The sequence below is a fragment of the Notamacropus eugenii genome, chromosome 2, assembly GCF_028372415.1.
Source record: "Notamacropus eugenii isolate mMacEug1 chromosome 2, mMacEug1.pri_v2, whole genome shotgun sequence".
Taxonomy (NCBI): domain Eukaryota; kingdom Metazoa; phylum Chordata; class Mammalia; order Diprotodontia; family Macropodidae; genus Notamacropus; species Notamacropus eugenii.
This window is the reverse complement of record NC_092873.1, coordinates 537,201,806-537,226,911: the sequence shown is the minus strand read 5'-3', so window position 1 is coordinate 537,226,911 and position 25,106 is coordinate 537,201,806. Positions and strand designations below refer to the sequence as shown.

Below are 25,106 nucleotides of genomic sequence, written 5' to 3'. Positions count from 1 at the left end.
CTCCGAAAAGCAACAAATGAACTGCCAAGCGTCAGAAATCAGCACCTGTCTCCACCATGTTACTGGAGAAAACGACTTCTTCTCCCCTCTCTAACTTGATGTAATCCTGCCTGCGTCAGGCCATGCCAACAGCTCAAATGGTTCTGCTTTTTCATCCAAATAGGTAAAGGTTGCCTAGGTTACCAACCTCTCCAGCATTCTGTTCCCCAGCTCCATCTGTGTCCTGGCCTCGTACATCAAGGCAAGCTTGGAGCCCCTCCAGGATGGGAGGCCTGCCACTTCCTGAAGAGTTCAGAAAAAAGTGTATTTGCTCCTGGTTGGATTCATGCAGTTGGAGGCAGAAAAATGTACGGCGGTTGGCACCTCTGGCCGGTACCAGGATTCCATGCTCTCCTGCTGAGAACTTACCCAAAGCTGAATTTCAGCTTCAAGTGATGCAGCAGAGGAGCTGGGGATGGGAGGCTAAAAGGGGATTGGGGAGGGAGGAAAAGTGAAGTTCTTTTAAAGGTTCTCAGGTTTCCACAAGGCTAAGCAGGGAAATGATTGATCTGGAAACAACAGATTCATATTAAAAATCCTGACCTTGCCAGCTCCTTACTGTTTAACTGTGGGCTGTCAATAACCAATTAGAAAACATTTATTCAGCACCTTCTATGAGTTACGCAAACAGAGACACAAAGAACAAATAAATCTCTCCCTTGTCCTCAGGAAAGCCCCGTTCTATCAGAGGACATGATACGCAGACAGGGGAGAAGCAGCCGGGGGTGACCAGGGGCTTCCAGCTGAAGAAGAGGCTTGGCCTGAGTCTAGAGGGATTTGGAACCTGGAGTCGAGGAAGGATCATATTCCTGGCATGGAGACTGAGCTCTGCCAAGGCACAGAGGTCTCTGTCACTCCTGGGGGCTGTGACCCATCACGCATCCACCTTCAAGCACACACAGGTTCCCCCCAATCGCTGCACATCAGGACAGGGAGCACGACCACTAGGCTACACAAGGTCTCTTTCTAAGTGTGTGGATGTGTTACTGAGCTGGGTCATTCATCCATTCAACAAGTGTTTGTTGAATAGTGAACTCAGCAATCAGGCATGAGTCATTTTGCTCCCAGGACTGCATAGGGCAAGAAGCGATTCCCAAGCACCTGGCTATGTATGTATTACATGACAACTGCATCTAGATTAAGGATGACGACAGGGGAAGAGGGTAGAAGAGTACATTGAGCTGAGAGCTCAGCTTGTCCACTTACTCCCATTTTACAGAAGAGGAAGCTGAGGCCCAGGGAAGATAAGCGACATGCCCCAAGGCCACATAGGTAGGATCTGTCAGAAGAGGATCTGAACTCAGATCCTCTAACTCCAAAGCCTGCAGGCACTCCTTCCACTGCACAGGATGTGTGGGTTCAGGCTTTGGTCAAGGAGAGCACAGCCTCCACCCATGCTGATAGCAGCTCACTCACCACTTTACACCTTCTGAAACTCTTCTAGAGAAGTGAGTGATTTGTCCACGGAACCACTGACCACCATCTAGCCTGCCTCTGAGACATCCTCATCCTAGAGCCCACTGGCATCCAGTACTCCTGGAAAACCCTGGAAAGATCCAGAGGTCAACAAAGATGTCTGCCAACACACACACACACACACACACACACACGCGCGCACACACACATCCGTAGTGGTTACAAAAGTCAAGAACCACTTTACCCAATGGGTAAACATTTGTTCCTATTTACCCAAATTCCACTTTCCCTCAAAGGTTACACATGGGGCATTTATGAAACTGCATGTGTATGTACTGCTCCTCTATTAAAGGTCAAGTTCATTCATTCATTTCCTCACTCATCCAATCATTCATTCATTCATCCAATCAATCATTCATCCAATAATTCATTCATTCATCCAATCAATCATTCATTCAATCATTCATTCATTCATTCATAGATGGGCCAATTTTTTAGAAATCGCTGAGTCCTGGGGCCTGACTCACATTCATTTAACATCACTTTCACTTCCAGTCTGCAGCAGGCTACAGGGAAAAAGGTCCCGGAGTGTGAGTCCAGATGCCTCAGCTGCCTATAGCAGTGAGTCTGCCTCAGGGACCTCCTCTGTACATCGGCAATAAGAACAGCCCCTAGTAGCCAGCCTGGCTGGGAGAATCACATGAGAGGATGGTTGTAACGTGCCTTTGTAAGCCTTACAGCATTCTGCACATGCCAGTTATAATTAGTCTGCACAAAGGGAGGGAGTGGGAATACGTCATGGTTGTAATCACTGAGTCTTAACCAAAAAATGCCCAGTGTGACCCTGAGGCCCCAGCAGGGAAGTCATTTTCCCAGGGTGACAGAGAGCAGACTTCCCACCCAGAGCATCTGTTCTCCCATACAGGGCTGACCTGCAGGAGTCCCCCAGGGCTTCACGATCAAGTGCCCAATTCCCACCACTTGGCTTTTTGAGAGCCCTGGAATTGAACCCCTCTCTGCCTTAGTTTCCACATCAGAAAATAAACACGGTTGGACTCCATGGCCTCTAACCACTGCATTGCAGCCCACTGGACTTCCAGGTTCCTTGCAGGCCTGGATCTTTGATCCAGTGACCCCCAGCTCTGACAATGCCTTGCTGTTTGACTCTGGGTGAGTCAGAGATTTCTTCAACTTCCTTATTTATAGTAACATTATCTACACGTAATTTCAAAAAAAGATATTTTGGAAGTTTGGAAGTTCATAAAAATGTGAACTTCCTAGAACTAGGATATCACTATCTAGAGAACTAGCGGATGAGGAAGCTGTGTCTGCTAATGCAGAGCCTAGACCCCTGAGAGAGGACAAAGGACTTGCCTAGGCACATACTGTCTACATGCTGCACAAAAGGACTTGAGCTCAGGGCTTCCTGGCTCTGAGCAGGATCTCTGTCTACTACATAAGGCAGCCTCATCTTCATAGTCATCCCTATTATTCTCCACATAAAAAATAAGCCTGTCCTAGGAGCATACATCCCTGCCAAGCAGCCATTCCCCTCTACTAACGCAAACGTCTCAAAGAAAACAGAGGCTTCATCAGTTTTTTAGTAACTCGGTGTCCTGTCCACCCTCCTGGCTGCCTAAGAGAAAGACCAGCGTCCAAAAGTGAAGGTAAAGCCCATACAACCAAGCCTCAAACTCAAACCAGGGTACAATAATGAGGGCTCTGAGCCAGAGTACATAGAGCCCTGGGCCTGGAGTCAGGAAGACCTGAGTCCAAATCTCAACTCTGACACTAGCTGTGTGACCCTGGACAAGTCACTTAACCTCTTTGCCTTTATCCACTGGAGAAGGAAATGGCAAACCGCTCCTGTTTCTTTGCCAGGAAAACCCCATTGACAGTATTGGTGTGTTATTGTCCACAGGGTCACAGACAGTTGGATGCAGATGAATGCCTGAAGAAGAAGACAGAGGAGGGGAATCTGCAGCCTCGAAGCCATATGGGGGCCTCTAGGTCCTCAAGTGCGGCCCTTGGACTGAATTCAAACTTCACAGAACAAATCCCCTTCATAAAAGGATTTGTTCTGTAAAACTTGGACTCAGCCAAAAAGTCCCGCCCCCCCCGGCTCTAATCCAACCCCTCACTTCACAGATGAGGCAACTGAGGCCCATGGAAGTTACGTGACTTACCCTAGGTCTTGGTCAGCGTCAGAAGCTTACCCTAGGCAATGTCAGAAACAGGATTTGAATCCTGGTCCTTTGAAGCTGCACTTGAGGACCTAGAAGGACACATGTGGCCTTGAGGGCACAGGTTTCCCCCCCACCCCCGCCTAAGGCACATAAGTGATCTCACTGGATGCTCAGAACAACCCTGGCAGGGTGGTGCTGTTATTATCACAATTTTGCAGATGGGGAAACTGAGGCAGAAAGAGGTTAAGTGACTTGGCCAGAGTTACCCAGCTGGTGTCCAAGGAGGGATCTGAACTCAAGCCTTCTTGAGTCTGCGTCCAATGCTCCGGCCACTGCACCACCCACTGCCTTCAGGACTAGCTGCTTTTCAGAAGAGGTAACTAATGATGGGTGGATCAATGACCCCACCCTGAAGAAAAAGTCCCTTTGGATCCCAAAGCACCACCACAGATGTAGGCGTCCTCACTTCCACAGGGAGACCTTAAACCTGCACACAAACGAAGCTCTCATTTTCCCTTTGTTGCTTATTTTTGACCAGTCCTGGGATTTCATTGTCTTAGGGAACTGTATCGAGGATGTGTCCCTCCACCCCTGCTGAACAGAGCCTGTCGTGTCATTTACAATCCAAGGGAGCTGGCCTGGTGTGAGGCAGGATTCGAACCCAGGTCTTTCTGCCTCTAAGCCTGGCTCTCCAGCCAACCTGCCTGTTCTTGGCTCTTTTCAAATAACAGCCCCAAAATCCTTCAGTGGCTCTATTTCACAAGTGATGTCACAACACAGAGCAGCAGCACAGATGAGAGGGTGCAGTAGTCCTCAAGTTCTGACTTGGGACTGCAGAAGTCTTTTTTTCAATATTTCGATAAATACCAGGAGGTGTAATGGTTAGAGCCAGGAAGACCTCCATTCAAAGCCTGCCTTAGGTACTTTACTAGATGTGTGACCCCAAGCAAGTCGCTTAACCCCTCTTTGACTCAGTTTCCTCATCTGTAAAATGGATGTAACCATGACATTTACCTCCCAAGGCCACCGTGTGAACAAAACGAGACCATGTTTGTAAAGCGCTTTGCGCACTTTAAGGTTGTTATGAGGATTATTTAAGGGGTTTCCTTAGTATTTGTGCTTTTCCAGCCTGCCGAAGGGTCCGTGAGCCCTGAGAGGACACTGTAGGGTCTGCAAAGCAACCACAACCTTTCCGTGGCTGTATCATTTGGTCCTCCAGACAAACTTCTCAGGTAGAAGGTAAGGCATCACCTGGCCAGCACAGGTGATTTGAATGGTTCAGTCTTTAAATCCCTTGTCTGTAAAGAGTGCATACACGTATCTATTTCATCCTCACAACAAATCTGTGAAGTAGATCCTATTATCGGCATTTCACGGAGGAGGAAACTGAGGCAAACATTAAGCCATCTGCCCGGGTCACAAGCATGTTACCGCCTAAGGCGGGATTTTACCTCAGTTGTTCCCAGGAGAGCTGCTCCAGCCCCCTCTCTCCTCTGCCCCCTGGCTTCACCACAACCCTCAGGACTAGAGCCCAGTTGTGGGGAGAGCAGTGCCCACCTCCGCTTGCCCTTCGGCATGCTCTTTTGGAGTGTGCCCCAAAATGTGCTTAAATTTGCTCCACATTTTGTCATTTTCTGCTTAACATTCCACGTGAGTCCCCATATAGTCTGCCAGAATCAGAGGAAGTCATCCTTGGATAGAAAAGCCAGCCATCTCAGCCATTCCAAGGCATTTAGCACCCCTCCTAAATGGACCTGTCACAATCAAAGCCTCTAGGGGCTATAGCAGCGGGACCCCACCTGCATTTCCCTCCTTTCTCTATGTTGCCTGATGACTTTAATCTCTTATGGGAGGAGCATTGAGCATGGTATCAGAAAACCTGTACCTGGGTTCAAGCCCAGACTTTATCATTCAGTTACCACATGATTCCCTCCGACCCTCCATTTCCTCATCCATAATATGTGGATAATGAGACCATACGGGCCAAGTGCATTGGAATGATCTCAGGAGGATCAAACAACGGAAGTGCTTACACAGCATAATGTACACAGTACCAGATGGGAGGGAGGTGGAAGGGAAGGAATCCTACTTGGACAGTCACTGCCAGGACAGCCCTGGGCAAGTCACTGGAACCTATAAAATCACCTATCTTCTCCACGTAAAGCACTCCGCAGTGAAGCTCGAGGTTGGCATTACTACTGCCTTAAAGACATAGACCCTCATTGCCCTGAAGACCCAGATCTGCCCTGGCTTGGCCCCTTTCTTCAGGGGCTGAGGCAAATACAAGCCAAAGTTAAAGACGTCTGAGACACAGAGAGGGCTAAGTAACCCAAGGAGCCAAGTCCTCCCTTTGGTCCCAGATCAAAGTGCCGACGACTGAAAGACAGCAACCAGGAGCAGACGCAGTAGGAATGGATGGGGCTTCCCAGAGGTGGACAGAATGGAGCACGGACTGAGGGATCCAATGAGGCAATTCAATAAGCAATAGAACCAAGCCCTGGCCCTGACTCCAAGAAGCTCACACTGGGGTGGCAGGAGGGGGCACAAGGCCTGGACAGAGGGAAGGATGCACGAGAAAAGAGGATGCTAACACTAGGGGCACCAGGAAGGGTCCTAAAGGATGTGGCACCCAAGCTGGGCCTTCAAGACAGATGGAGGGGCTTCCTGGAAGGAGTGAGGAGGGGGCATCTCCTAGGCATGAGCCAGGTCCCCAAGGTGGCGGGTGCACAGCTGAACTTAGGGGGCAATAGCAGATTAAGACAAAGTAGCACTAAGGAGTCACAGGAAGGGGGAAGGCTGAGATGGCAGCCTGTCCACATGTTCTTAAAAACCTGGAGACAACTTGATACCGGGCATAGAACTGATAAAATATCCCCAGAGAGAAATAGTCATGATGTGGCTTCTGTGTGGGGGCCGTCCAAAGGAGTTTTATCTAGGCAGTAATATACTTAGTGCTTCCCTTCTCAAGATTTTAAAGCAGACATTGAACTTTTGATAGATTAATGAACACTTTTCATAACACCTGTATGGGACAAGCGGTCTGGAGGTCAAGGAGACGAAGTCAGAAAGAAGACTGGCATGTAGCACAAGAGGGCCCAGAACTGGGACGCCGGGAGCAAAGGAAAATGGCGCGTTGGGACGTGGAAATGATCTCTTCGCCACGAGGTTCATCTAAGCCGATAAGATCAAGGCAATGGCTGCTATTACTTTTTTTGTTATTTAATAAAAACCTCAACAAGTCGATGAATCATCACTATGCTGGAAAAATTGTGAGCATCTCTCACCACCAGCAATTTCTTGCTCCCTTACTAATCCTTAAATAATGAAATTTTGGAAATGAACTCACATTAAGAATTAAGGTGGTGAAAAGTAACAAAAACATGAACTTCCACAATGAAATAAAATTGCAACCAACCAGCTTCAGAGCCCCAGTTCTTACTTCCAAACAGCAAAGACACTAGGAGCTCATAAAAAAACACAAATAACTCTAATACAGGAGGGAACATGGTAGATGATGCATGTTTGCTTCATCACTCACCATCCCAGCCCAGCTACCAGCTGCCTGATGACCACAGTCAGCCTCAGTTTCCCCCTTTTAAATGAGGGAGTTGATCTAAATAGCCTTGATCTCTTCCAGTTCCAAATTAATGACCCTGGGATTTAGCTACTGACAAAGCAGGTCTACTTCCTCTTTGGTTCCTCTGGAATCCAAGTGCTTTAAGACTGTAGAGCAGGAGCAGAGAATTCCACCAGTGGCTTTGCCTAAAGCTGGGGATGAGGAGTTGGGGTGGGGGCATGAGAATTCAAAACCACTGTGTTTCAGGATGTCAGATACTGACACTCCGAGACTGCCCAGGTGTGACTCCTGCCAGGAGAAGAGAGAAGATGGGCTGGGGGCATAGGGAAGTGCTGAAGGACCCAGGTATTTGAAGGAGGTTCAGAGTTCAGGCATCAGGGGGCTCAAAGTGTGATGAGGCTGACAGGCTCCTGACATTGGATGAAGGTGATGCCCCCTGTCCACAAAGGCACAGGCAGTGATCTCTGAACATGGTACCAGGGGCTGGCACAGAAAGATGATGAACAAGAGGCTGCTTCATAGAATCAAAAGTTTGAAGCTTATAAGGCCCTTGGAGGCCATCAGTCCCAACTCCTTTGTTTGACAGAGGAGAAAACTGAGGTCCAGAGAGGTTGTGACATGCCCAGAATCTGCAGCAGTATCTGAACTTAGGTCTTCTGGACTCTGTGGCAGCCAGGTGGTGCAGTGGATAGTGCACTGGGCCTACAGTCAAGAAGTCTCCTCTTCCTGAACTAAAATCCAGCCTCAGACACTTCCTAGCTTGTAACCCTGGGCAAGTCACTTCACCCTGTTTGCCTCCGCTTCCCCAGCTGTACGATGATCTGGAGTAGGAACTGGCCAACCCTTTCAGTATCTCTGCCAAAAACAAACCCAAAAACTCAAATGGGGTCATGAAGAATCGGGCATGATTGAAAAATGACCAAACAACAACTTCTTGACCCTAAGCCCAGCCCATGAAAAAGGTTCTATTTTCCTAAAGATCAGTAGATGACAGTCACGTGAACGCGCAGGGGATGGGGTCGTTAGATTCCATGAACTAGGAATAAATGAAGGTATTTGAGAGATGGTCCCAGTGTCAGTCACAGAGTGGGAAGGGCTCATTGCAGACTCCACAAGGGAGATGCCATGTTTCAATTGACTCAAGAAGGAGAGGAGAACGTTTGAGGGAAAGTTCAGGGTCATGGGACTTTGTTCAGAAAAGGATGGGGGCTCCCATGGGCAAAGGAGAGGGAGCAGGAGAGTGGAGGTACTGCTTGTGGGAGGCAGGGGGAGGAAGGACAGGCTCTGCAGGTTTCTCCATTGAAACATCCTTAAAACATTTCTTATTGACTCCTCATCATGTCCACCTTTCCCCCTCTCTCACCTTTATACTTTATTTTACTGTCAGCAGATAACATAGCCTCCAGTGTTCCCACAAGTGTGGCCATCAGAGGTAGTAGAAGGGAAAAGCTAATGGCCATAGGGCCAGAAAGCCTGAGGTCAAGACCAGGTTCTGCTATTTACTAGATAGTGACCTTGGCTAAGTCCCTCTACCTCTTAGGGACTCAGTTTCCTCACCTGTAAAATAGAAAGGTTTTGGACTAAATAACTGAGTAGCATTGTATTTTAAGTTGGAAGGTCTCAGTTCAAATCCTATCTAAAAATCCACTTAAGGCCTCTGTTTCCTCCTGTAAAATGAGGAGGTTAAATCTCCAGGGTCCTTTTCAGCTCACTTACAAGTCACCTTATCCCTCTCCCTTTACTGTCTCTCCCAAAAACTCTGAGGTTATCTTTCCAGATGCCTCAGAATTTTTCCTACTTGTCTATTATCATGGCATCAAAGCATCCCAGGCCATGAGAAAGTGAGGAGACCTGAATGGGCAAACAATCACAGTGAAGAGGATGCAGAAGGGCAGCACTGCCTTCTGTGCCCACACAAGCTCATTTCCATAGAGCTGGTAACTAAGCAGAGGGATGTTTGTACTTGTATCTCATGTCATTTCTCATAAAAGCTTTAGTTGTTCAAATCTCCCCATGGCTATTTTCCACCTTCCCTTCCTCCTCTACATTTCCCAGGGATGGGATGGCTGGTCCCCTTGGCAAAACACAATCCTTCACTGCCTTTCATCTCATTTCCTTCCCTCCCCTCTTGAACCTGGAAATTCCCATTTCTCTCTCCCCTTCCTCCAGAACTTGAATCTCTCCTTTACTGACTCCTTTTCGCATTACCCTCAACATCCCAGATCTCCTCTGTTCTAGGGGAAAAAAAAACCTTTGCCTTTGCATTCCTATCCTCCCCACTCAAATGAGTGATACTCTCCACCCCTCCCCTCTCTGTGTCTCTGTCCCGTCTCTCTGTCTCTCTCTCTCTCTCTCTCTTTTCCCCTTCACTACTGAAGTCCTAGAAAAAACAATTAATGCTTGACTCAACCCTGTGAATTGGGATTTCTATCCCCACTATTCTGAGACCTCTCTCTCCAAGGTTAGAAGGTGTCATCCTCCTAGACCGTTGAGCATCATTTGAAAATGGCAGCCTCCTTCTCATTGGTGCCTCCCTCCTCCTTGGGGTTCCATAAAACGGCTTTGTTTTGATGTTCCTTCTGTGGTCAGTCCTCCTAGCTCTTCCCCCAAGGGTCGGGGTCTACCAAGATTTTTTCCTGTTTCTGTATTCTCTCCCTCTGCAGTCTCACTCCCCCATGGCTTTAATTATTCTGTCTTCACAAATTACTTCCAAATCTGCACACTTAGCCAGATCCCTCTTCTAAACTTCAGGCTTGTCTTTCCAACTGTCTGGTGGATAGGCCACTGACACCTACAACTCAACAAAACTCAAACTAGACACATCATCTTCACTCCACACCTTGTCTTTGCTCATTCTCCAGGTAGCACTGCCTTGTCCCTAGTTCCCCATTCTCAGGCTCTCAGAGTTATCTTGGACTCTTCCCTTCATCACTCCCCACCCCACATCCAACCAGCTGTTAAATCTTCTAAATTCTACACGTTAGTGTCCTTTCATCTTTCCCCTCCTCTCTACTTCCAATGCAAACCCAGGGCATCATCACCTTTTGACTGATGACCTCCTAGCTGTTCTCCCTGCCTCAAACATCTGTTCTTTCCAAATGCCTCTTTGGCATCACTGCCAAAACAAGTTTCCTAAAGCACAGGACAGATTAAACCACCCAGCTGCTCTGCAAAATTCAGTAGCTCCCCAGTACTGACCAAATAAAATGTAAACATCTTTGCCTAGTAACGGAGACAACGTTCAATATGATTCCTAGCCCTATTTATGGCTATCCCCTTCACATAACCTTCAATCTGGTCAACACAGGCACCTTACAATTCTGGCGTGGGAGGATCTGAGTTCAAATTCTACCTCAGACATATGCATATGTCACTGAATTCCTATGGGTCTCATCTTTCTCTTCTGTAGAATGAGGAGGCTGGAATACATGGCCTTAGTTTCAAAATCTGTGCCATTTTTTATCTTTCAGTTCCCATCTTAGCATAGTTCACTGCACATGAGATATTTTATTCATTACTAATTAAACATGAATAATAACTTTGAGGTTTATAAAGTGAGTTGGGGATAATCAATCCTTACAACAAACTTGTGGGGCAGGACACAGGCCTTATTATCCCCATTTTATAGTTGAGAAAACTGAGACTGAGAGAAAGTGAGCTGCCCATAGTCACCCAGCGAGAGATGCTGGCTGGATCTATACCAGCTCTCACCTGGCTCTAGGCACCAGGCCCTTTCCTGGCCCTTATCTCTCACCACATGGTTCTCTGAGGTCTTGCACTGAATGCCATCTATGAGCTTGGGAATCCCAGCCAACAAGGCATCTGGCAAGTGGATGTAAAGAGCAATGCTTTCTACTGGGGAGATGGAATGCTGGGTAGGAAGAATTTAGTTAATGGAAGAACTTGAAATTAACTATCCCCCAATTCTAATTAGAATCTGACTTGCCATCAGCAGTGGGCTGATTCCTCGGTATGTAAATCATCATAAAGTGATTTCCTAGCATGACCATCGGGATGCCACCAGGAAAGAAAAAGGTCTGGCTTACTTATAGCCTGATAATAATAATAGCACCTGGAGGCCCCCTAAACACCTTATACCTCAGTTCACGTGATGGCACAGTTATGGAGTCATGGAGCTGGGAAGACCTCGGAGACACCCAGCTTAAAAAATGAGGAAACTGAGGCCCAGACAGGGGACATGCCCAGGCCCCCAAGGCCTGAGTTGCAGAGACGTGCCTGGGGCTCAGGTTGCCAACCCTCAGTCTTGTGTCCCTTCCACCCCATCATTTCCTTTTCAAAATAAACCAGTCCTTCTGAAATGACTGGGCTTTGTTTTGTTTTTAGTTTTGCCTCAGCAGTTGTGTCAAAAAAGACAGAAAAAGCAAAGTGACCAGAGTATATGAAGTCTAATGTTTCAGTCGATGAATTCAAGCTTTAAAACACATTATCAGAAGAACTTTAGGAGGATGCCCGCCACATTGGGAAAGGTTACTGTGGCAAAGTCATGAGAGAACACAGTCAGGAGGCACAAAGTCACATGGACTGCACGTGATTTGTGATCTCTAATGTCCGTAGACTGAAATCATAGATATAGGGAGGTACAACACCACCATGTTGTTCTCATCAAAGAGTATTGTTTAAAAATATAAAAACAAAATTAAATAAAAATAAATTTTAAAAAGAGTTATTCAGTAGGGGTAACATAGTGGTCTGGATTTAGTGTCAGGGAGATCAGGGCTCAGATGTTACCTCTAATATTTGCTAATTCTGTGAGCAAAGGCAAATCACACAAGCTCTTTTGAGTCTCCAGTTCTCCCCCTGTAAAATGGGGATAACTTTACCAATAGTCCCTCTTTCACTGGCTTATCACAAGGCTCAGATAAGAAAACACATAAAATATTAGGTAATCTTCAAATCACTGTACTATGACAGTTATTGCTAACATGGGACATATAAACTTTCATCAGAAATGCAACAGAGGTTTACACAAAACAGAAACTTTGGACACAAAGCACAATCCTGTCTCTTAAAGCAGAGAAGCAGTTGGTCCACCAAGAACATTTAGTTAAGTACTTACTATGTGCCAGGTATTGTGCCAAGTACTGGAGAGAGAAACAATGAAAGATAAAACTGATTTAATGAAAGTTTGGTAAGATACATACCAAAACAAGGTCATCCAAAGGGACTTTAGGAGTGAAATGTAAGAAGAACTACAAAGAGAAGAAAAATGGAAAAGATCTGCAAAAATAATTATAACAAACCTTACTTCTCCATCAAGAAGAGTGGAACTATCACATTTAGACCCAAACATTACAGATCTGAATGTGCTTATGTATGCATGGGCCATAAAAAAGAATAGATATGGGAAAAGCACATAGATTAAATCAAATACATATAAAGGAGGTCCATGTTGGATGTTACACAACTCAAATCCCTCAAAGCATCAAAAGGAAGGGAGGAAAGCAAAGGGGTGAAGGGGAGATCCTAGAGTCTCAATATCTCACCAAAGCAGATAACATGAAGAATATCACTATTGGTTGACAATATTCCTACTCTCCCATCTCTAAGAATATTTGAGAGAGTCGTTAACTGAAGGCATCTGCAATGAGTATGTCAGTAGTAGATGAATTCCCCTTCATGTGTAATAGTCAAAGATAGACCACATCCCCCCATCCCACAATTAACTGAAAGAATTAGAGAAATAAAATTCTCTTATGCTCAGTGTTTGTTGCTTATCAAAAAGCATTTGATTTAGTAAAACAAGATACCACATAGAGGTGTTTTTTTTTTTTAATTCGCCACAAGATGCCTCTCACTCATACATCAAAACCATTCAAGATTCCTGGAATGACAGAATTACAGAAGTAACCCTATTCAATGATCTTCTGATGATAAACATCAGACAAGACTTTGAAACAGAGACAGGTGGGCTCAACAACCATGTTCTCCGCTGTGATGAAGGAGATCCTGGAGTGAGTCTAAGCTGAGGAAGAATTCCCTGTGGCTAGTTAGGTTCTCTAGGTGCTCCAGTTTGTGCTGGGCACTGCACTGATCGCATAAAGTCTCAAAACAATGCCTACTCTCCTGGCAGAGATCTGTAATTACTCAAAGGAGTTTCTCCTGACCATACAGAAAGATCAAATGAAGAACGTCTATTCCCCAGACTGTAGGATACCTCTGAACAGACGATCTATAAAGTTTGTTTATCAATATGCACATCTGGGACAGACAGTGAGTGGGCACTAGAACTGACAAGGAGGAAGAGAAAAGACTGAATTGGCTTCAGGAAGATACAATCTCCTTTGATGACTCCAAGCCTTCCATGAAAGCAAAGACTCTTCATTTTCATAGTAGAACTATGGTGGGTTGTGGTATGTCTGTGAGACATGTATAACAACATTCTCTGAAGAGTTAAAGTGAGTTTCAGCCTGGGAGAAGGAGGCAAACCTTTGATCAAAGAACCAATTGTATGGGACTCTACTTGTTGGAGGATATTGATTGCACTGCCTGGATAAGTGGTGGAAGGAGTTGGTGAGAGCAGGAGAGGAGAAAGATCCTGGGGTCTTTTGGCTTTGAGTTTGAAGAGAGAAAGTCCATAAGGCCAAGCTCTGTTCAGATCACTGAAGGGAGAAAAAGATTCTGGGAGGAAGACAACATGACAGGAGCCAGTAATCTTTATTACATCTCTATTACGTCCCTATCTACAGCTTACTACACTAGCGACTTCAAGGAATTTCCCTTTTAAGTGATATCTGGGGCTTACTCTTGGTCTGGTTGAGATATCTCACTTCCAAAGGGAGAGCTCCTTCCCTTTAGACTGTCTGGTGTATGTTCTCCTTTCTTAGATTTCTATTTTGCTACCAATTTGGATAAGTAGGATTCTTTGCTACTTGAAAAAAAAGAATATTACAGAGAGGGAAGTGGAGAGAATGTAAACCTCCACAATCAGGGAATGTTTCATTCTTTCTTTTGGTTTTCCCAGCACCCAGCTGGCACAGTTACTGGAACATAGTATGCACTTCATAAATACATGTCAATTGATTGATCGATGGCAGATATAAACAAGCTGCAACACACAGCCAATAAGAAATTCTGAAGAAGCATCAGTGTTATCATTGAGGGATCCCATCATGTGGAAAGAAGACAGACTGGTCATGCATGCAGGTGAGGGATGGCAAGGAAGCAGCCCATCTACTATACTGGGACACCCCCAAAATAACAGACAAGGGAGGTTGGAAGGAGCCTGAGTCATGAAATTCTGGGGTGACCAGACCAAGAATGACTCATTGCTGGAATCTTGGAGCAGGTTTCCAAATCAACATAATCACAGATGCATTTGAATACATTCTAAAGAAGATGTTCAAAATGTTCCACAAAGGTGTGTTTTCAGGTTTCTTTACATATAGATAAGGAAGAAGGAGGAAGAGGACAAGGAGGACGCAGACACAGTACTTTCCTCATAGAAACTCTATGGAGGAGAACAAGTATAATATCCTCATGTTACAGATGAAGTGCCTGAGGCTTAGCCCTTCAGTCTCACATCTCCAATTCCCTACTGAACTTCTCAAACTGGATGCTTCATAGACATTTAAACTCAACATGTCCAAATCTAAACTCATTAATTTCCCCCACCAAAAAGTGATTAAAAAAAAAAAAAAACGTCTCCCTTCTTCTAAACATCCCCATTATTGTGGAGGGCACCACCATCCTCCCAGGCCCTCAAGCTCACAACCTAGACATTATCCCGTACTCTCCCCCTCCCCTTCCCCCTCCCTCTCTCTTCCCTCCCTCTCCCTCTCCCTCTCTCTCTCTCACCTCCCAGATCCAACATGTTGCCATAGTCTGTTGAGTAGCCTCATGACATCTCTGGTATGCACATCCTTTTCACTGCTCTGACAGTGCTCCCAGCCTGGTGCAGGCACTCATTGCCAGTCTGGGGTGGGAGTGGGGGGGTGTTACCTGACTCCAGTCTCTCTTCACTCTACTACCCTACCCTCAGTTGTTAGACTGGCTCTACTAAAACACATCTGACCATAATCTTTCCTCAATTCGATGAACTTCAGTGGTTTCCTGTTACCTTCACAGCCAAATAGCAAATGCTCTGTCGGCTTTGAAAGGCCTTCATGATGCTCACCATCCCAACCCTCCCAGTCTTCTTGTCTCCCCCACTCCACATACTCTGTGACCCACTGATGCCAGCCTCCTGGCCGGTCCTGAAGCCCAACACTTCATGTCCTGATCAGGAGCATTCTAATGACTTCTCCCCATGCCCGGAGCACTCGCCCTCCTCATCTCTATTTCCTGGCTTTCTCCCAGTCTCAGGTAAAGTTCTCCTTCAAGAAGTCTCACCTGCTCCCCTTAGCCTTCCCTCTGAGGTCATCCCGGCTCATCCTACCTCATCTGGTTTGTCTGTGGACAGCTGCCTGTTGTCTCCTCCATTAGACTTGAGAGAAGGGATGAGTTTTTACCTTTCTTCATATCCCTGGCACTTAGCGTGGAGTTTGGCACATAGTAGGTGCTTAATAAACACTAGTTGGCTTGACTTGACTGGGAGAGATTGGGGTTTGCCTGGAGTAGCCGAGCCAATCAATATCTGGGAGGGGGGGGTTCTTGAAGTGTCACCTTCATTTAATTGACTACATCCCAACATTCAATCACTCAGGTCATGCTCCATTATCTTCTCCTTATTCACATTATTTTTTCTAACAGTTGTTCCATGCATTTCCAAGCCAAAGGGTTTGTTCACCTCCCCTGTAGCAGAACCAGAGTTGAGGTTCACATCTCCTTCCTCTGTCCAACCTCCAGCCTCTCAAACACCCTCTCCAACTTCCAGAAGCCACTGCAGGTGAAACTCAGAATGACTTTGGGATAAATTGAATCTAAATTATCTAAACAAAGCCCCTGGCACAAATGATCCCTCCCCCCACACACACACCTAGAGGTCTCAGCAAAACTCAAAGAAAAATCTAAGAGGTCTTGCAGGACTTCAGGACACACCTACACACACACACACACACACACACACACACACACACATATGCTCCCACAGCTCTGTCCTTGCCTCTTTTTCTCCACATCTAACTTGTTTCCCACTTTGAGCCTCACAAAGCCAGTATGACTGTGTTTGGTTGTATATCATCTCTATCTGTGTATCATCATCAACACCAGACAAACAAAAACCACCTCTGCCCCTAAGGGGTTCCTACTCTAACAAGGCACAGACAACTGAATACATAGAGATCTCTATGGTGAACATAGCAGGTCATATCAGGAGGAAGGCACTGGGAGTGGAAAGGACAAGGAAAATCATCTTATAGACTGTGGGACTGGAGCTGAGTCATGGTGGAAGTCAGGGATTGGAGACAGGAGGGACAGTGTTCCAGGCATGGGAGTCAGCCAGTGCCAAGTTCCAGAGTTGGTGGAAGAAAGCCAGTGTCACTGGATCTTAGCGTATATAGAGAGGATAAAATGTAAAAAGACTAGCCATGGGAAGGGGAAGAGTTGTGAAGGGCTTTACAAGACAAGCTGAATATTTTCTGTTCAATCCTGGACATCATAGGAGACACTTCCAAAAAACTTCCAAACTATAAACCCCATGAAGGCAGACACTGTGTCTCACCAAATCTTTATTCCCCTTCTCCCAGTCTAGAACAATTCTCTGCACATGGTAGTCAATTAATGAATACGTAACGAATTTAAATTCATTGCCTGAAAATCAAAACCTCTTACCACAATTCAGTATGAAAAGAAATGAACTCTAGCATTTACTAAACACCTACAAAAAAGAAAAATTTTTTCCTACCCCAACCTCATCCAATAGGAAAGAGAATGCATTGTAGAGGTTACTATGCATACGTACATGAGAAATTTTTAAAAGAGATTTATTCATTTCAGTAGGAGAACATTTTTAACCAAATATTCTCATATTTCTTAAAAAGTTTCTCTTATGCCTAGGGCTACCCTAGATTGGAAATGCTGGTCTGCGCAAAGTCAACATTAAGTGCCTATCACTCAAGACATTAACCGTCAGTTTTCCATCCAATATAGCAAGCAATTTATTTCAAAATCAATCAATAAACATTTATTAAGCACCTCCTGTGTACTGAGCACCATACTCAGCACTGGGGACAGAAAAGGAGGCAAAGGACAATCCCTGCCCTCATGGAGATCATCGTCTAATGGGGGAGGTGACGCACAAACAAATATATTCAGAGCAAGCTATGTATAAATGCATAAATGAGGAGTCATTAACAGAAGGAAGACCCTGGAATTAAGAGGGGCTGGAGAAGGCTTTCTTCAGAAAGGAGGATTTTTGTTGGGAAATCAAGGAAGTCGGGGAGGTCAGTAGTGTTGTTGTTGTGCTTGTCCTTTGTTTTCAAAGAGGACCATGACATCAGGGAAATGATGACGTGACTTGAACTTGACTTTGCTCTGAGTGAGGGAGGGCTGTGTAGGTCACCAGCCTCACTTCTCCTCCAGAGCCATCTGAATCCAGTGACCAGATATTCATCAGGATGACTGGAGATGATCCAGGATGCAATGGGAGACCTTGGCCCTTTTAGGCTAAGGTCTTTTCAGGCACCCACCTAGAGCTAAGTAATGTCCATTTAATGAAAAGGCCTCTTTAAGAAGTAGTCAGAAGATGGCCCCTTTAATAAGCAAAAGAAAAAGATAACTAAATCAAGCTGGGAGGGAAAGAGAAACTGTTACTATTGATAATCACTGTAAGTCAGTCATGAAGTGGAGCTTGAGCAGGGACCTATTATTGTCCAATCTATGGGAGTCAGAGTGTTCTGGGTTTAAAGTTTTGGGAACGTCAAGAAGAGAGAGAGAGAGAGAGAGAGAGAGAAGGAGGGAGGGAGGGAAGGGAGGAGGGAGGGAAGGAAGGAAGGAAGGAAGGAAGGAAGGAAGGAAGGAAGGAAGGAAGGAAGGAAGGAAGGAGAGAAAGACAACTAGCCAGTAAACCCCATGTTAACTGGGCAGCCTCTGACCATCCAAATTTACCTTCCTTTGGAGAAGAGAAGGACAGGAAGAGGGAGACAGAAGGGGGAGGATGAGCTGAGTTACATAACTAGCTGCGTCCCCACTTAGGCAGCTCAGTCTACTCACAGGTTGTGTTCATCCTTTGTTTTCGAAGAAGACCATGACATCATGATTTTTGTTACAACTTAAAGAAAGCCAGGGAGGTCAGTAGACAGAGCTGAGGAAGAAAGAATTTCAGGCACAGGGGACAAGCAGAGAGAGGTTCAGATCTAGAGATTTGTGAAATGGCTAGAAGGCTAGAAGGCCAGTATCGCTGAGTCAAAGAATGTGTTGGGAAGTGAGGTGTGAGAAGACAAGAAAGGTAGGAGGGGCCTAGTTTATGAAGGGCTTTGGATAACAAACAGTATTTTTATTTGATCCTGGAGGAGATCAGTAGCCACTGAAATGTATTGAGTGGGGCAGGAGGGGAGGGGTATGTGACATGGTCTGATCTGTGCATTAGGAATCAGTTTGGTAACTGAAGGGAGGATCGACTGGAGTAGGGGGAAACTTAAGGCAGTGGGCCCACCAGTAATCTACTGAAATAGCCCAGATGTGAGATGATAAGGGCCTGCCAGGACAGGGATAGGGTGGGGCACAGTCAGAAGAGAGGAGGGGGTGGATTTGAGAAATGAAGGTGAAATTGATGAGTCTTTGCCAACAGACTGAATTGGGTGGGGAAGAGAGAGACAGGGCAGAGTCCAGGAGATTCTTAGGTTGTGAGCTTGAGGGGCTGGAAGGATGGTGCTGCCTGAGGTTGTTGTTGTGCTTGTCCTTTGTTTTCGAAGAGGACCATGACATCAGGGAAATGATGACATGACTTGCAGTTGACTTTGATTTGATTGAGGGAGGGCTGTGCAAGATCACCAGCCTCACTTTCTCCTCCTGAGCCATCTGGATCCAGTGACCAGATATTCATCAGGAACAGAGGGGAGAGGTAAAGGGAAAGACAATGAGTTCTAGTTTGGACGCTTTTAGTTTAAGAGCTCTCTTGGACATCCAGTTTGAAATGTCCTACCATGTATGAGATACCATGGTAAGTGCCAGTGAAAGGAAGACAAAAGGAAAAACAGTATTCCCTTAAAAAGTGCATGACCAGATAAAGACAATTTCAGCAGGAAGACACAAACAATGAAGGAAGCCATGAAAACCTTCCTGTGGGAGAGTGCATGGGGATGGGCTTCAAAGCTCAGGATTCTAAAGGGTGGAGGTGAGGGAGGAACATGTTGAGGCCTGAGGCCAGCTATTAGCAGCATCTCTTTAGCCAGACCAAGTACATCCATCCCCTCCTATCCTCATCACATCTAATCCTCTCTTGTGCCTCTGTATTTACTGATGTCTCTTCTGGTAAGTTTTAAGAGATGCCCTATGATGTTTTGGCCTTGCACACTCATGGTTGGCCTGGACTCCCCACTACAGAAGTAGCACAGGTTTGGGTAGGTGGAGAGAGAACTGTGTCCTCCAAAGTAAAAGAAAGTCTGCATGAAGACCTCTATCTAAAAGTCTCTGTTTATCCCTCAGTTTCATCATCTGTAACGTGATCTAATTCTGGCATCTAGTTGTCAGGCCTTCCATTCAGTGGAAGGGGGGGAGGGGACTGGAGTCCTCGAGGGTCCCCCAATGAGAACTTTCCATTTCCTAAGGCAGCCAATGCAAGTGTTGCCTCCTGGGACTCTGACCAAAAGTTTCCAATTTAAAGTGGTTGGGCAGCATTTAGATTAAAAATCTGATCCGACCCCAGCTCTCATCAATCCCTAGCACTGGAGAGAAGGAGAAAGCATGGATAATGAAATCCATAGATAATCCCTAAACCTGTCTTTTGTCATTAGTTTTAACCTCCTCCCCACCTTCAAATCTCTTCAGAGCTGCTAACAAGCAGCAGAATTAACTGATTTGAGTCTCACCTACTTTCCCTTTTTCATGCTCTAGTGAATGTGCTAATTGATAGCAAAATGCTTAAAAGGTGTGGAGCAGAATGAAGGAAGGAAGGAGGAGAGGGAAGGGACCTGGATAATCCATAAACTAGATAATAAGCCTTTTAATAACCAAGCAGCAACTGCAGCTTTCTGATCTGGTAACACTTGTAAATCTTGCAATTACAAAATCAGCTCAATTTTCCTTTTTGCTAAGGCTTCTCTACCTTTTCAGAGTCTACAGAGCAGAAGGGACTGATCAGGACTCTGTGTAAAAGCATCTCAAATAGGTGGAGAGTCCCCCATTCTGTTTCTTCCAGGTTTAATAAACTACACACTTACTTCAGCATCCCCCCAGTCTAAAATCCCTGCCATTATTCTCCCAAAGTCTTCAAGGCAGAATTAGTTTCCCAGGCTGACAATCTACGTATATGATCCAGTTACACTTTTATAAAGCTTTTCTGTGAGTGATGTACCAGGAAAAATCAGATTTAGCACCTAACCCATGCTTAGACAAGGGATTCTTACCCTTACTCTATGTCATGGAACCACTGGTTCAGCAGGCAGTCTAGTGAAGCTTAGGGGCCATTTTCAAAATGTTTTTAAATATTTGATGGAAATACTAGATTTCAGTGAACATAAAGATGTAATCTCCCTTTTGCATAAATTCATAATTCTCCTGAAATCTGTCTATGGACAAAGTATTCAGTGGAGCCTAATTTAAGAACCTATCTTAGAAAATGGCTCAACCAGGATACTCTTTGTAAGTAAGTAGTCCTTACTTTGTCCAGGAGAAAAAGGGGAGGGGAGGGATTGTAATTTCAAACCCCAGCAAACATTGGACTGTTTATCCACAGCCTAGAGCCCTAGCATTAGTGTCTAACCCCACAGATCATGCTGATGTAAGCACATAAAACCACACACACGCCTCCTCACAATGTGGGGAGTTCTTCTGGGACAATGGCTGAGACCTTTGTCTAGGACCTTTCCCAGGACAGTCTAGGCAGACTTACTAGGAATAGACACATCCCTGGCTCTGCCAGGGTTATCCTATGGTTTCGGGTTTGCACCACAGCAGCTCTGTGTTTCCTGACCTTTTCTGAATCCACATTACTTCCAGTGTCCCAAGGGATAAAGTTTGCTCACTTTTGAAAGTAGAAAGTTAGAGGGGGAGGGGGAGGGGGAGGTAGAGGCTGCTTTGGGGTTTTGCAGACACTTTTCCCCTAGAAAACAGGAATGTTTTCAAGGGCTGTCAGCCCTCTCTCCTTTCTTCCTTCCTGGCCGGGCTTTCTTCCCCTCCCCCTTCAGCTTTTGAATTGGATCCAGACTGCATAAGGGGAAAACTAACAGACCTATAGGAGATCACAAGCTAGGAGGAAATGAAGGAGCGGTCTAAACCCTAAACCCGGATCTGCTGTTTGCCTCGGAGGAGGTGAAGAAGGCAGGATTTCCCCAATGCAAAGAAGGGACGTTTAGCCAGGAGAAAGTTCTTGACATTCACTAAGAAACACCTCAAATTCATTGCGAATGTCTGCTGTACTGTCCAGACTGGCTTGTGCACGGAGCTTCATGGAAGGCACCTCACAGAGGATGGGACCCAGGACGGTGCCTCAAGACGAGTTTGAATTAAGGCAGCTCCACCAGCACCTTCTTCGCAGAGTCCCCTCCCCGGCTGCGAGATTTCTCCTCTGCCTTACCTCCCTGGGGTTTTAGGGGTATAGATTCTGTGTCGCTTCAGGCTTATTAGATCTTATTAGCTCGGGAGCTCCTTGAGACCGGGCATCTTTTGCCTTTCTTCGTATCCCTATTAGCACAGAGCCTAGTACACAGTAGGCACTCAAATGCCTACTGACTGACCCCTGTGCCCATGTGCCCCTCCCCCTAGAATAGAAACTCCTGGAGGGAAGGGTATTTTGATTTTCTCTTTGTATGCCGGGGTTTAGCATCAGGCCTGGTACGAAGCAAGCAAATGAGGAAACTGAGTCAGGCAGAGAGTTAAGTGACTGGCCAGTTCAACAGCCAGTGTCTGAGGTAGAATTTGGATTCAAAAGTGAATAATCCATCCATAATAACTTTCAGTTTATCAGCTAAAAAATTCTGAGGCAGGGGGGGCATCAGACACTCACAAGTGAATAAGAAAACCCTTCACAATCAAAAGATGTCAAGCTAAGAAGTGAAAGGGGTCTTAGAGAACATGGCGTCTAAAGCCATGATCCAACATACCCACCGTCTCAGGGCATTAGGCAGTGAGAGGCAAGAGCTTGGCCTCTGGACATCCCGGTCAAAACGCCTCCCTAGGAGGAAAGGAAGAGCTCCCTGGGAGGTGGGGGGGGGAACATCAGGACATGCCCCTCTTGTGGAACGTTAAATGGCACCCTGAAATGAAGCTTGCTTTCCCTCACTGCTCCCTTCCCCCAGGAAGACCAAGGGCAGCTGGCCAAGGGTGTTAGACAGGTCTGCTGGGAATAGTCTCATCCCTCGAGGACATGGAATCCAGTTCTAATGCCACCCTCCCATTTCTGAAACACCGATGCGGGTCGTGCCCTCCTCCAAGCCCGCTCCGGGCTCAGCGATGCCCCCCTGCTGACGGCGGGAGCACACACCCGGGAGTGCTGGGAGCTCAGGCTGCAGCAACCCAGGTGAGCGCTGCTTCGGGGGATGCTCGGGACGCGGGCGAGGTGACAGGCGCAGGTCCAGCATCTCCACGGGGCCCTAAGGCGCAGGTGAGGGATGCCCTGGAAGTGGCCAGACTGCCCAGGGCCCCAGCCCCAGGACAGAGGTCACCACCCTGGGGGACAGAGGCTCTGCCTGCCCACCGCGAGGAACCTGCACAAGGGGAGGGGCGTGGCCGCGCGGGAGCCAATAGGAAGTCTCCGGGCTGGAGCTCCCATTCGAGTTCATTAGCATAAGGGGCAGGAATCTGCACTAATGAACACCCTCCTCCCCTGAACTTTTCCGAGTCCAGTCTCCAGCCTCCGGCAGCCCACCGCGATGCCTCCGGGGCTGGCGGCCGCTAAAGGGCTCTCTGCACTAGACTGCACCCCCTCTAGCAGACCTGGGGGCGGGGGGCCGGGAAGGGGGGAAGGAAAAGGCCTGGAGGAGGGCAGACTGTGCCCGGCTGCCCATCCTTCCTCCCCCGCCTCCAGGTAATGCGGCTCGACGCGCGCCAGCAGCCCCCGGAGGCAGTGACAGCCTCCGAGCCCCGGCCCTTCCCGCAGCCCCCTCCTCTCCGTGCCCAGGCAGACCCCCCCCCCCCCTCGGGGCTAGCCTGCAGTGGTGACAATGCGGGGAGAGCAGGGCAGGGCAGGGAGGCTGAGCGCGGCGGCCGCTGCGGAGCCTCCCGGAGGCCGGAGGCCGGAGGCCAACGCCCCCGGGGAGCGGGATGCAGCCGGGCCGGCGTGCCAGCAACAGATAGGAGCGGTTACCTTCAGCAGGCAGGCCATGTTCCTCCTCCAGCTTCGCTGCCACCGAAGGGCCGGGGCCGGCTTGGCCGGGAGCGACGTCAGGCTCGGGCGAGCCCGTCCGGGCGGCGGGGCCAGGGCTCCGGGCTGCTGCGGCTGCCAGTCCCGGGGCTCCGGAGCAGGGGACCACCGTGCCCAGCCGGAGATCCGTTAGGCAGAGTCGGCTTCTCATGCCCGGTTTGTTCCACCCATCGGCTCCTGCCACTGGCTGGGGGCCAGCCCAGCACCTCCCCTCCGTCACATGACTGCCTTTGATTCATGGCTCCAGCATGTACCCTTTTTTTTTCCTTTAAGAAGGAGGGAAAAAAATCAGCTTCTGGTCTCATTCCTTGCTCCAACGTATACAGAACTGCAGACTTCAGAGGGAGAGGAGCAGGGTCAGGGCAGGAGAAAAAGCAGCTTTCAGCTGCTTCCCTTTTCGGGGCATCCAGGAGCCTTTTTGCAGGCGTCTCACCCTTCCCCCCAAAATAAAAATAAATCCACTTTCAAAGCCCCGCTTCATCCAAGTGGCCCAGACTTGGACATGTCCGAGGAGTCTGGGAAGTGGAGATGAAACTCCCCTGTGACTGACAACATGTGAATTACCTATCAGCAACATGTCAGCAATCACTTGTTACAGTAACAGAGCTGGGCTTTACACCTTAAAGACGGTGCAAAGCCAGCCCCGGCTCCTCCTCCCTCTTCCCAGTGTCCAGACTTTGAAAGAAACTTATAGGCAGCGAGAGTCCTTCAAGGCTGCCTCTAAATGCCCGTTAGGTGTGATATGATGTGCGGTCAAGTTTCACCAGACAGCTAAGACTGCAGGCGGGGAGGGGCCGAGGAGAGAAGGCTTCTTCTTCTGCCTCTGCTGACCACCCCCGTTGCAGCCCCTGCTCTCAGTCCCAAGGGGACTGGCAGCTCCTTCGGGGAAGGCTAAGTGCAAGCCCACGTCAGCCTGCAGGAGGAGGGCTAGCTCTGGAAGCCAAAGAGCATGTAGGGAGTTCCTCGTGTGCAGAGGGCTGTACTCTGGGAAAGCAGACAAAGAAAACTTTCCTGCCTTCAAGGAACCTGCTGAAGCTGGGCCGGGGCGAGGTAAAAGACAAAAACCTACATGTGTGCAGCGGAGGTATAGAGCAGACCACTCCGTGGTGTTCATTACCTAGGTACCCCTGCGCAAACCGCTTAACCATGTTCGGACTCAGTTTCCGTATCTGTACAATGAGGGGTTTGAAGGAGATGACCTCTGAAGTCCCTGCTAGTCAGAGACAGATGATTGGATGATCCCCTATGTACTGATACATAATAATCTGAGGAGGAGGGAAAGAACACTGACAACAGTGTGGCTCAACCAAGGTTTCCCTTAGGAGTTGGGCATGTGAGTCTGGCCTGCAGGGAAACAAAGGATTCTAAAAGGTAGAGGTGAGGAAGTGCTGGTAAAGCTCTAACAATCCCTCTCCTGGGCGGCTCACACTTTTCGGCTTAATAGGCATCATTCCTGTTTCTCCTCATTTTA

The 25,106-nt window shown here is 47.3% G+C and overlaps 1 protein-coding gene across 4 annotated transcripts in view; it reads right to left on the bottom strand.

Moving 5' to 3' along the window:
- Nucleotides 1–24,491, bottom strand: part of ST6GALNAC3 (ST6 N-acetylgalactosaminide alpha-2,6-sialyltransferase 3) — a 713,190-nt gene extending 688,699 nt beyond the window's left edge. The window contains exon 1 of one of the 4 annotated variants that reach the window (XM_072649885.1): nucleotides 23,579–24,491. In XM_072649885.1, coding sequence (XP_072505986.1) covers nucleotides 23,579–23,596 — 18 coding nt within the window. In that variant the 5' untranslated portion in view covers nucleotides 23,597–24,491. The remainder of the gene's footprint in view (nucleotides 1–23,578) is intronic. The other 3 variants (XM_072649889.1, XM_072649890.1, XM_072649888.1) reach the window with 3 other exon arrangements.
- Nucleotides 24,492–25,106: the final 615 nt, after the last annotated feature.